Source organism: Octodon degus, unplaced genomic scaffold (assembly GCF_000260255.1).
Source record: "Octodon degus isolate 3935 unplaced genomic scaffold, OctDeg1.0 scaffold00269, whole genome shotgun sequence".
In the NCBI taxonomy this organism is placed as follows: Eukaryota; Metazoa; Chordata; class Mammalia; order Rodentia; family Octodontidae; genus Octodon; species Octodon degus.
In genome coordinates, this window is record NW_004524845.1 from 2,573,509 (window position 1) to 2,586,245 (window position 12,737).

Consider the following 12,737-nt stretch of genomic DNA (forward strand, 5'->3'; position numbering starts at 1 on the left):
CAAAATGAAAAATGTTTCATTTAAAAAAATTAATGCTAACAATGTTCTCTCATACTTCATATCCCTTTTCTTTAAAAAAAAACTTGTTATTTCTCTACATTTCTGTATCTCTGACTAGAGGATTTGACACATATGGTAAAAAAAATGATTATTAAGTTAAATTTAAACATAACTGTGATAATCCACTAAAATTACTTCATTTTTGCTTCCTTACACTAATTTTCAAGCCAATACCCAAAGTTTCAAATCTTAACTCAAGTATGTACAGAATTTTTATGCTATAAAATTAAAAACAAATACAGGATTAATTCTATAAAATATCACTCAAATGTTATAAAACAATACCATTATGTACAATGTTCATTCATACTGTAATCCTGAATCAAAGTTCCTCTTCATCAACACTTGAATCCAAACTTGTTCAGTCTTCTTTTCTAGAAAGTCCTGGTTTTCTTTTTAATTCAAAGACTTAAACTAATCATGGTCTACTCAAGTTTTTATACAGAATAAGAATGTGAGGGATTCTCTATATCTTGAAGGCCAGAAGATGGTCTAGGTAAGTGTAAGGGGAAAGATAACTAACACAGTGTAAACAGACCTGGACTTGATACATACATATTACACAATTTCCTGCCTTGAGTTCTAAAAACTACAAGCGTCAAGAGTTAGCCCAAGATTGCAAAAATAAAGCCTAAAACACAATTAACTCACCAGAATTTGTGAAAACATATGGCCTATACTGGCAAAAGTACAGCTAGAAGACAAAACCAAAACATTGAAGTCAAACAGCAACCAACACAGAATAACTATTTTAAGGCATAGGATATTTTGAGAACTCCTGGAAGCAGCAGTCTTATAATAGCAATAGGTCTGAATTTCCAAGGAAGAGCCACCCAAAAACTATGGGAAAAATTTATTCTTTCTGAATAAAGACCTTGAGCCAGCTGTGCATGGGAGATGCATGAACACTGACAAAATTCCCAAGTGACAGCAAACAAAACCAGAAGAATACACTGTACCTTCACAGTCAGAAAGGAGGATTGGTTACTGTTGGCCTCAGCACAAAACTAAAAATCAATATATGGGCATTTTACTTAAAAAAAGAAAAAAAAAAAAAAAAGAAAGAAAGCAACCACAGAACTACATTTCAAGTTCATAAAGTCATGTCACTTGGGCACTTTTTTTTTTTTAATGTATTTGGCACAGGGTCTCACTATGAAGCTCGGACTCATGATCCTCCTGTTTTCAGCCTCCCCACCCCTGGGAGTACAGGTGTGCGCACCATGCCTGGTCTTCGTTGGACTCTTTGTCGTCTTTCCTCTCCCCTCCCCCGCTCCCCCTTTCCTTCCCCCTCCCCCTCCTTCTCCTTCTTCTTCTTTTGATACAGGGTCTTGCTATACAGTTTGGACTCATAGTGATCCTCCTACCTCAACCTCTCCAGAGCTAGGATTACAGGTGTGCATAATCATGCCCAGTTTTGGGGCTGGCACAGCACACCCAGGGTCCCGAGGCCAGCATGGCATATGGTACGAGGGATCAACTCAGGTCCTTGTGCTAGCCAGGCTGGCACTTAGACTGCCAAGCTATCTCCTCAACCCCATTTAGACAAATTCTGACAAGAAATCTGTGCATTTCCCACTTCAGCATTCCATTAAAAAGTTAAAGAACACTTTCCAAATACCTCACAATGATAACCAAAGTTTCCACATAGCAAGTGAAACACAGTCCTTCTGGAGGAATCTGTTTCTTTACGAAGTTTTCAGAAAGTTTTTAAATAATAAGGAAATAAAATCTCCCAATATAACCCAACAGAAAATGCAAAACATGCTAGAATAGTTGTGTATTGTTTCTCAGATAATGTTGTCTGAAGACAACATGTTGTCTTAGATGAAGTGAATGCAAAACCTTTAACAGGAAAATGTTTGCTAATGCTTTTCTCCAAACTTAAAATCTAACAACGAACTTCAGGCTTCCTTTGTACTGCCATATTCCAAACTATGCCAAAGAATCACTGCACCCCAACACCTGTGAGTGTGCATACACATGCACGCATGCACAATGAGAATAAGTCTTACCAGACCATCACAGTTGCTAATCGCAACAGAGGTTCCTGGAACATCCATGATGTCACCAACATAAGCACAGTTAGTCTGCAAAGGCTCCGTTCTCCAAATTCCTTCTGAAGCACTTCCAGGTTGATGGTCATTCACAGGATTGGTTACATTCTCAGCCACAGGAGAGGTCTCATACCATTCCACGACAGCCCGAGGAGCTACTAGCTGAGTGTTGGGCTTTAGTCTCAAATGAAAATCTCTTCCAAATGCAGTGATGTTAAAGAACAATTGCTCAGGGTTGGAAGACACATCCCTCGCTGACCTCTTTTTGTGATTTGCAGACAGGATGTGAGAGAGAAAATGTCCTTCTAGATTTGTGCTGATTGGAGTTACCAGCTCATATTCTCTGTGCCTCCTCACTGGTAAATCTGTTGGGCAAAAAACAGAACTGTAGGACCCTTCAGAGTAAGAGTACACAGAAGGATGTAACATAGGTATGAAGTACCCACCTCACAGTGTGCCTCAGTCTACCTAAGTACATTCCTGAAACATCTCATAAATACATTTTGAGAACTCAAGTCATGTTCCAAATGTACTTATGTAACTCAATGAATCTATTCTTAATATTTAAAAATGTACTGTACTATGAATATAAATATAATAAAAGTTTCTATTAATTATATCTGGCTTGCTTAAAAATCAAGTTATAAAACCAAATAACTTACGGCCATAAATGGCATTTGCTACAAGCTTTTTTAAGGCTGCTATTATGAAGAAATTTTGTATTCTTTTCATCTTTTCCCCATAGACATCCTAAAATTTATACTAATGCCAAAAAGCCACCTCATGTCACTCCTACAATAAGTCTGTAAGTTATGCTCAGTACCTTATAGTACTACACATACATTTTTAATCATAACAACACTAAATTCTACACTTTTCAAGTAAGAAAAAAAAACTGGTACAAGGAAGTTCCATGTCTAAGATTAAATAATTTTAAACTCAGATTTATTTTTTTTTCTTTTTAAGTGTATTTTTCATTAGGGTACACTTATGATACATAGTGAAACACATTCGTTATAGAAGTTGGTACATATATAAATCATATCCTACCACTTTTTACTTCCCCTTCCATCATGAAAGCATTCTGAGGTTTACAAGTTCATCATTCAACAGATCATCCACTATGAACTTTACATTATCCTATTCCAGACCCCCTCACAAGCCCTAGAAGCCTTATCAATAAACCATAAATAGTATTATGCTATTTGGTGCAGACAACTGTTGTCAACAGGCATTGTAATATGGGTGGCCTTTAAGATTTTCATCCTTCTCTTGGTTGTGTTCTTGAGAGGAGGTAGGCAGAGTTTTCCTTCCCCCTGCTTACAGATCCCTCATTTATCCAGTAAACCTCACCTTTAAATCCAAGTCACACTCCTAACCCCACATCTTCTCTGACCTACATCATGCTGTGTCCCGCCAATCCTCTTTTGCAAAAATCAGGAGAATGGTCAAAAAGGCAGTAACAATCTAAAACTTGAACACACTGTCATGGTTTGAGTTTTTACAAATGGGAAAAATACAATACAGGACACATTTTACAAGATTATTTTATAATCACCCAAATAATCACATAAAGGGGTGCAGGAAATCTGTCCACACACTGAAGACCAAAGAACCCAGCTAAGGGCTTGGATCCTATTATCCTGCATAAGCCCAGCTGAAATCCAAGAACACATAACAATGCCACCCACAACAATGTCTCATGAAGGCCTACTTCACAGATCTGCACTTGGAAGGCCCAACAGTCAGTGGTGGAAGCTAGAAATTCTGTGCCAGTGGGATGAAGTATCTGTGCTAGCAGGCTGAGGGATCTGAACTGGAGCCAGGAAGAAATGCCTAAGGTAAAAACCAGAGCTCCCCCTAAAAGTACAGCCATCCTCAGCAACAGTGAGGTGCCAAGTTTTTCTGAGGTCAAGGAGAGCTGCGTTCCCATTAGGAAAGCCAACATAACCAGCTTCTCCATGAGGGTGAGCAGTGCACCATTTTCCCTCCAGAGCCAAGAAGCAATGTTCAAGATAAGGACCAAAGTTCCCTCAAAGTGGACAACAGACATTCTCTGCGATAATGAGGTCCCGAGCTCCTCCTCTGTTGAGAAGAGCCAAGTTCATCAGGAAAGTCACTATGACAAGTTCCTCCAGCAGAATTGCCCAAGAGAAGCAGCAGCTTCCATCAGCTCAAACAGCTTCTCCAAAAAGTCTCCCTAACAGCCTCTCAACAGCATCTCTAGTTCTGCCTCTTCTTCTGCTAGCAACAATCCTTAGGTAGGCCTCCCACATGCTAGTTCAGTTCAGCAGGGTGTAACAAGCTGACCACCAGTTAGCAATCCACCATGCGCAGAAACCAGTCACCAGAGAACATCTTGGAAATTGTGTTTGTTATTATTATGCCACATAAAATAATTAATGCATTTAACAAAAACTGCTTCTTGTGAAATGCACAAAATGAGGGTCTTGGCAAGAAGAGGTTAGATCTGTGCCAGGAAGAAGCCTGGCACCAGCACCCAGCACCACAGCCCCACTGCACACAGACCAACACTGCACAGACAAGGTCCTGGTCTCTAATGACAAATGCATGATACGCTACTCCGTGTTTTGATTTAGAAAAAGAAGTGGCACTTTCAAAGTGATACAAGAGAGGCTTCTACAGTGAGGGTGAAGCCGGCCCCTGGGTGGGAACTCAGCCAAACCTAGACTAACTATTGATCCCTAAGGACAAGGAGCTCCCCAGGCAATGTGGTTAGTGTTCACCAACAGGTAGATTGTTTAACATGGACCAAGAGGAAGACAGAAAACTTTGGCTTCATCTCTATGCCACCAGGCACAACTCACGGTACACACTGCCCAAAGGGGTGCCTGCCTGAAACCATTCATCTCAAAACTTTCTCTAACCAGTTTAGTGTTTCAAGGAAAGGAAGAAGCAATACTTAATTTAATGTGTGGACTTCCCATCCCCCTGAAAGAAATTCACAAAGAAAGTATAGACAATACATTGACACCAGGGTTAGTGACTGCACAATGCTGGAGCCTGGGGAGACATAGATGACGCTATACACTCACGAGGACGCCCAGCCTCCAGCTCAGACTCTCTGGGAAAGCCACATTTTCTAGTGTCAGACATGTTCAGAACTTTTGTTCAAAACAAAGACAGTGTATTCTACAAAGGTTTGGCCTTCCTAATACCAAATAATAAGTTCTTCCTAAAATGTACACTTAAGAAGCATTTCTGAACTTGACCCAGTCATTTGCCAGCCAGGGAATAAGGCAGATACAGTCCTCAGTCTCTGGCCCTTAAACCAGAAGCTCCCAAATAGCAGAATTAACAAGGGGATTCCCAGGTGCCCACCACACATTGGCACAGGAGATGCTGTGCTCTGTGGTTTCTGCTTGAGAATATATCATCTCCAATGCAATAATTATGGGCAACTGAAAAATGTGATGTAACTGAGAGAGGATGTAGGTTTTGGAGTATGGATTGGATTTAAATCTGAGGTTCACAATGGTCTTCTCTTAGACACAGACCTTCCCTGCATGGGTGTTTATACTTCCCTGTTTTGTACTAAGAAAAGTACAAAAAGTACATCTACTAAAGCGCCTACTTAGGCAGATGCAGGGGCAGGGAGTTCGATCCCTGGGCCCGTCATGCTGAGATGGGGCATGCTGAGATGGTGATTCAGACTAGGTATGGTGACATGTGCCTGTAATCCCAGCACTTGGGAGGCTATAAACAGGAGAATAACAATGAGCCCAATATACGGAGTGAGACCTGGTAGACCCTGTCCTAAAATACAAAAAGCAATCAATCAATCAATCAATCTAGAAGGCCTGTCTCGAGAGCAAATTGGTCAAGCAATGGTCATAACTCATCCACATAGCTGACACTGACAAAGGATCTACAAAGTGTGATACAGGGTTACAGGATAAATTCTGAGGGTATTTGACTGACCTTATGAGATACAAAAGTTACATTTCTTGTTATATAGGTCTTGTTTTATCTTGGTTTTAACCATCCAGCAGAAAAGTATACAAACAAGGTATATAAAGTAAAGCCATATTAATATGCTGAGCTGTGAAAGGCTCAAGTCAACAACTTCTGTGGATAACCCACTACTATTGTGGACTGCTGAACTGTGTTGGATTGTTTTGCTGAATTCATGCACCTATACTATTTAAATGCCAATGGAATACCCATCTCATAGGACTAAACAAAAAAAGGGGATACAAAGGAAAGATCATTTTGTATTTGTATATACAGAATAGTTAGGATAAGATATACAGCTACTTTCACTTAATTCAGTGAAAAGAAAGATTTGTACTGAAGTGTTTGGACAGGATATCGTGTCTGCATCTTGTACTGTGGATAACCACTAAGAAGATAACAATGTACAATGTATTAATTATTGAAACTGTCCTATGAATCAGTTTTGAAACTGTCTCATTGCTATTTGTTTCTCAGTAATACAAAATAAATAAATAAATAAATAAATAAATAAATGTAAATACTTTAAATAGTCAAAAAAATAGAAGGCTTGTCTCATATCAAGTGAAACTAACACATCTGACAGAGTTTCCTATCTGACAGCAGGCTCACATGTACCTTGGAATGCAAGGATCACCTTGCTGGCAATTTCTAATGTAAGGTCTGACCAAAGGAAACTGGCACAAGCAGGATGATTATGTATCTACTCGCAGCCAGTCAACCAATTTTTCTTCCAGTGTAACTTCAGTAAAAGCTCTCAAATTCTGAGTGAGAAAAAAAAGTAGTAGGTAGAAGCTCAAAGTTACCAAAAGATTTTAATCTCAGATTATAACTATATATGAAAACCAAATTGTATCTGGTGCTGATTTACTCCATTCAGAAATTATGCATTTACAAATCCCACTCCTTCCACATGATAGTACAACATATGGGAAAGAAATCAACTTCAGTCCTTAATGAACTGTGTTTTTTTTTAGACAGAGTTCCATCATATAGTGCAGGCTGGCCCTGAACTCACTATGTAGGCCAGGGTGGCCTGAACTCATAGGAATCCCCTGCTTCTGCCTCCTGATTGCCACAATTACACACCTGGATTATGCCCTTCCTGTAAATTCAGTTTCCTCAATGGGTAGCTGGAAAACAGTAACAGTTCCACCTTCATGGTTTAAGTGACATTATGCAAAGGATTCATTAAATGTTAACACTACCTATTTAAGTGGGAATCAGCTACTTAAGAACACCATATGCCATTTTAAAGTCAGGATCTATACAGTTAGTTGTAGCTGTGATGACTCAGGGACCATAATAGTAGACATGAAAAGGTTTCTGTGGCCATTACTTTCACAGGCACAGAGAACAGGAACTTCTGTAAACCCTTGAGGCTGGTCACCCACTGCCCCAGCATCAGAAGACACAACAATCTCCCCATGATGCATGTAATCTTCCCCCAGCCTGCCACTACCATGAAAACACTGTTTCCAACCTGAGAGCAAGTGCTCACCTTGTGCATGCCAGTCCACCCCTTCTGACTTCTCAGGAACCTATCCAGGAAATGTCTTCTCTTTTTCTTCGCTGTGTTTCTCCACAGGACTAGGTCATTCCCACCAACAGATACGTGAGTATTCACCATATCCCCATCTCTAATAACAACAAGCAACCCTCTGGTACCACCATCCTTGTGAACTGAGGGTTCTAGTGCCATAGATGAAGACCTAGCAGCAGGAATTCTGACAAAGTATGGGGCCACCTGAACCCCTCATTCCCCTCACCTGTGTGACACCTGTCTGCCACACTCCCCATGGGATGAGAGGGCAGCACAGCCCCTGCAAACTGCAGGGCCCCCAGCCTCAGAATCCAATGCCTACATCACTGTGAGAAACAAACCTCCGTCCCATTCTGCAGCCTCAAGGATTTTGTTGCAACACAAAATGGACCTAAAAACCCTCTAGCTAACACTCTTTTCCTTTACTCCTCTTCAGAAACATTTGGCTTTTCTATGGTCACTCCATTTTGCTGAAGCCAGTGGTTAAGATTCAAGCTCTTTATCTGTCCTGTCAGCAGCACATGACCCTGTTTATTTCTCATTCCTTCATGAACATTTTACCTTCCAAAATATGCCCTCTCTCTACCTCTCCGTTATCTCACTTCTCCCTCTTTCCTCACTGGCATCTCTTTTTCACTCTCCCCTTCTTCCATCCCTCTGTCTCCTTAGCCTGTCAGGACAGAAGGCAGAAAGTTGGGCTACAACTCCTCCTCCGTTCCTGTCATCTCCTGCATAAGGAGTCCATCTGTTATGGTTTGTATCTGGATGTCTTCCCCAAAGTTTCATGCAGTTACTGGACAGGCATCTAGAGTTTATGACTGATTCATGATCTAATGCTTGGATTAAGGGTGTGAGTGCTACACCCACCCTAAGGCAGGTCACCTGCATACAATATAAAGAAGGGAAGGAGACTTGCTCTCTGCTGCCATTTCTCCCTGGCTGCTCTTATTGCTTCTGCTACTTTCTGCCACCCAGTACCACCATGTGCCACTCTGCTTTGGAGCAAGCCAGGCATGAATTGAAACCTCCACCAACTGTGAGCTAAATATGGCAACTCTATGCTTCTAATTCCCCAAAATCAAAATTTGATCAGTCCATCCTTAACTCTTCATACCACAAACCTGTCTATAACCTAATTCTATCATTGATTCTACCTTCAAAATAACCCAGACCCCTGCCCCCGTGTCCTAAGCAGACATGGCTGCTGCCACACCTGCATAAATTGGAATAATTGGTGGAACAGTGATTTTAGAAGAAACAACTGAAAAATATGTGAATACTCCATTTTTGACTGTGTCCTCCTTGCAAGACATGGGAGGCAGCATACCATAATGTCTTCAAAAGTCAACTACCAGGTGGACATCTGGGCTTTGAAGGAAGAGGGCTGCATGTACAGCATTGTGATCACAGCCTGTGGCTCCTTGAGGGAAGAGATTCAGCCCAGAGATATCGTCATCATCGATCAGTTCACTGACAGGACCACCACGAGGCCTCAGACGTTCTATGATGGAAGCCATGCCTGTGCCAGAGGAGTGTGCCACATTCCAATGGCAGAGCCATTTTGACCCAAAACAAGAGAGGTCCTCATAGAGACCTCTAAGAAGCTAGGACTATGATGCCACTCATAGTGGACAATGATCACAATCGAAGGGTCTTGTTTTAGCTCCAGGGCAGAAAGTCTCATGTTCTGCACCTGGGGAGCAGATATTATCAATATAACCACAGTTCCAGAGGTGGTTCTTGCTAAAGAGGCTGGAATTTACTATGCAAGCATTGTCATGGCAACTGACTATGACTGCTGGAGGAGCATGCAGAGGCAGTTTCAGTTGATCAGGTTTTAAAGGCCCTCAAAGAAAATGCTAATAAAGCTAAAAGTTTACTTCTCACTACCACACCCCAGATAGGATTCATGGAATGGTCAGAAACCCTCCATAACCTGAAGAGTATGGCTCAGTTTTTGGTTCTATTACCAAGACACTAAACAGCATGGCTTCCTAGAAGACAAAGTTCTAATTTTAATCATTTTGAGAAATGTACTTAACTTAAAAGGGGAAGAAATGGGAAAGGCATACAGCTCTCATGGCCTTGCCTGCAAGTGAAGAACATGTGGTGAGAAAGACAAGACAGTGCATGCTGGAGCCACCACCTAGAAGTCTCGAACTACCTGAAAACAGAGAAAGCAATGGGACAGCAAACATGGCCGCAATCTTACACTTTAGGGAAAATTTAAGCAGATAACCTCTTTTCCCCCTCTTAATTTATAACAAAAAAGGCTGAGAATTTCCTGTGTTGCCAGGGAATGTGAGGAATAAACATACTCTGTGGGTGACTGTAAATTGGCCCCATCTTTCTCAAGAGAAATTGAGTAAAATGCTGCAGAAGGCTTAAAAATACATATGTACTTTGTTGACCTCTCGTAGAAATTCTTCTTTGAATATGTGCCAGAATAGATACAGAACAGTGTTTAATATCAAGTGCTCAAAATAACTGGAATATCCAGCAACTAGAGATAAACTGTTTCATTTATGGTTAAACTGTGAATCAATCAAATGAATGTCATGTTCTCACAGAGTAATGCCCTGAAGAAACAGCTGCTGTGCAATCAAAAAAATTTTTTTAATTTATCAATAAAATTATGAAAAAAAAATTTTTTAAAGGTAAAACATTTTACAATACTAGCTTTGTTTTAAAATGCCATGTAGGGGCCAGAGAGATGGCTCAGTAGAATAAGCACTCGCCTGGCAAGAGCAAGGTCCTGAGTTCAATCGCCAGTACCACAAAAAAAAAAAAAGTTCTTCATGGGCCAAGGAAATAGCTCAGTAGAATAAGTGCTTGTCTGGCAAGTGCAAGACCCTGAGTTCAAACCCCAGTACCCTCAAAAAAAAAAAAATAAAAAAATAAAAAAATAAAAAAATAAATAAAATTTAAAAAAAATAAATAAAAATAAATAAATAAAATAAAATACCATGTAAATATACAAAAAAACCTACACGGAAATATATAAAAGCTTTTGTTATTATATTTGAGGAACGGATACTGACTAACTTTTTATTTTCTTTGTATATTTCTATATATATTTTTCAACAATGACTGTAACCAAATAAAGTTGTAAAAATAAAAATAAAATAACCCAGATTCTGGCATGCCTTCCCACCTCATCTGCTACTCGCCCAGCCTCAAATACCACCTCCTCAGCTTTGAATGTGTGTCCGGACTCTGCTCTACTGCTTAAGTCATTCTCAGAAGACAGCCAGAGTAACTGAAGTGTCAGATCACACTGCTTTTCTCTTTGAATCTGTCCCTCCAGAGGAAAAGGGTGTATGCACTCTTACTTTGAGAAATACATACAAGTTTTGCAAATAGAGTTTTGGCTGCATGACCACGTGCAGCTTTCCATCCTTGTTGCAAGGTGGTTAAAGTTCCTACGGAAAGCCCTTCAGGCTCAGACCACTTTCATGCGTTGAGCCTGAATCTGGGAATTCTCACATTTCTGAGTGTTTGGATTTACTATTTCCTGTGCTTAAGTGTCCCTCCTCAGCCTCAGCGCACCATGGCTCATTCTCTCAGACCCTCTCATGGAGGTCTTTCCTGACCACCCCAACCATCCTATCACCCCATATTTTTCCATTTTCTATAAATCTTGTCACCATCTAATATCCTATCAATTTTACTTTCATGTTTGTCTACTGTTTCTGTAGCTCTACTGCACATAAACCTCATGAGGACAGGAAATGTACTATCTTCACTACAGCTTCTCACTAAAACAGAACCTAAAGTCACTCAATAAACATATTTGTGCATGTAGAAGGGAATGAACGCATGAAAGTGGTCTGAGCCTGAAGGGCTTTCCCTAGGAACCTTAACCACCTTGCAACAAGGATGGAAAGCTGCACATGTGGTCATGCAGCCAAAACTCTATTTGCAAAACTTGTATGTATTTCTCAAAGTCCCTGCTCACCTGCAAATCAAACACCTCATAGAATTCAGATCATACAATTTAAGCTGAAAATAAAAAGGGATGTAATCAAGAAATGGATGTAAAACAGACCTCCTGAAAGGAAAACCTGGAGACCCTTATTCTAAGAAGGAGGATACAGGAAGTCAGTCCTATTCTACGATTCCATTGGACATTCAGAGTCCAAATCATATAGGTCAGCTATTGAAAAGGCCTTCAAATTTATGTAATGTTTGCCTCTCTATACAGTTCAGACTTCTTAAAGTCAGAGCTTGTTTCTGAGTCAGAAATGCAATGTCTTAGCCTGTACTTGCTCTGTGAGGACTGGGTTTTCTCTTAGGACTCCAGCCTCTCTCTACCCTCACCAGTAAAAGATGATTTATGTAACAATAAAGTCTGGGAAGCACACGGGAAGTCCACTGGTCACAGCCCACCCTTCTTCATTCTTCCTTCTGGAGATGAGCCTGCCAAAGAGACACATCTGCTTCCATGTGCCAAGGGCAGCCTGCCTCAGTGGATCTGAAACACATCGGGTGGGGACTTGGGTTGCATGCCTGCCACAGTGAGAGCTACAGCTCCACTCTGGCCTCTTCTGTGCGAGTTTTATTACCAATGGCTCTCGTGTTTTCTATTTCTCAATGTCCAGAACTGTACTATCATCAGTATCTTCCCAGAAACCTGAACAAGCCCTATGAAAAGTGCTGTTATGTCTTTACTGGCAACAGGAGATGAGAAAAACCTTTGTCGGGATATTAATTCTCTTGTATCTACATTCTTCATTCTTAAGTTCAATATGATAACTTTTTCTCCTTGTACTATGTAAAATAACCATATGGGTATGTGTGTATAAATATATATACAGACACAAGCAATTATTACACAAACTACATCAAAATATCTGAAAAGGCAATGTTTTCTGCTTCTACAGACTAAGCAGCCCTAACCTGAAAATCAAAAATCCAAAATCTGAAGTTTTTTGAGTACTGACAAAATGCTGCAGGTAGAAAATTCTACACTGAGTTCATGTGGCAAATAAAAATGCAGGTGCACAGAAAACACTATATAAAATTGCCTTCAGGTTATACATATGAAGCATACATAAAACACAAGCTAATTTCATGGGATCTCATCCTAAAATATCATATAT

General features: G+C 40.3%; 1 protein-coding gene and 1 pseudogene across 2 annotated transcripts in view; one reads left to right on the forward strand and one right to left on the reverse strand.

The window, feature by feature from the left end:
* Adamts3 (ADAM metallopeptidase with thrombospondin type 1 motif 3) overlaps window positions 1–12,737 on the reverse strand; it is a 397,838-nt gene that overhangs the window by 322,713 nt on the left and 62,388 nt on the right. For both annotated transcript variants that reach the window (XM_023706787.1, XM_023706786.1), the window contains exon 3: window positions 2,076–2,482. In XM_023706787.1, the coding sequence (XP_023562555.1) occupies window positions 2,076–2,482 (407 nt within the window). The remainder of the gene's footprint in view (window positions 1–2,075; window positions 2,483–12,737) is intronic.
* Window positions 8,922–9,616, forward strand: LOC101582045 (annotated as a pseudogene).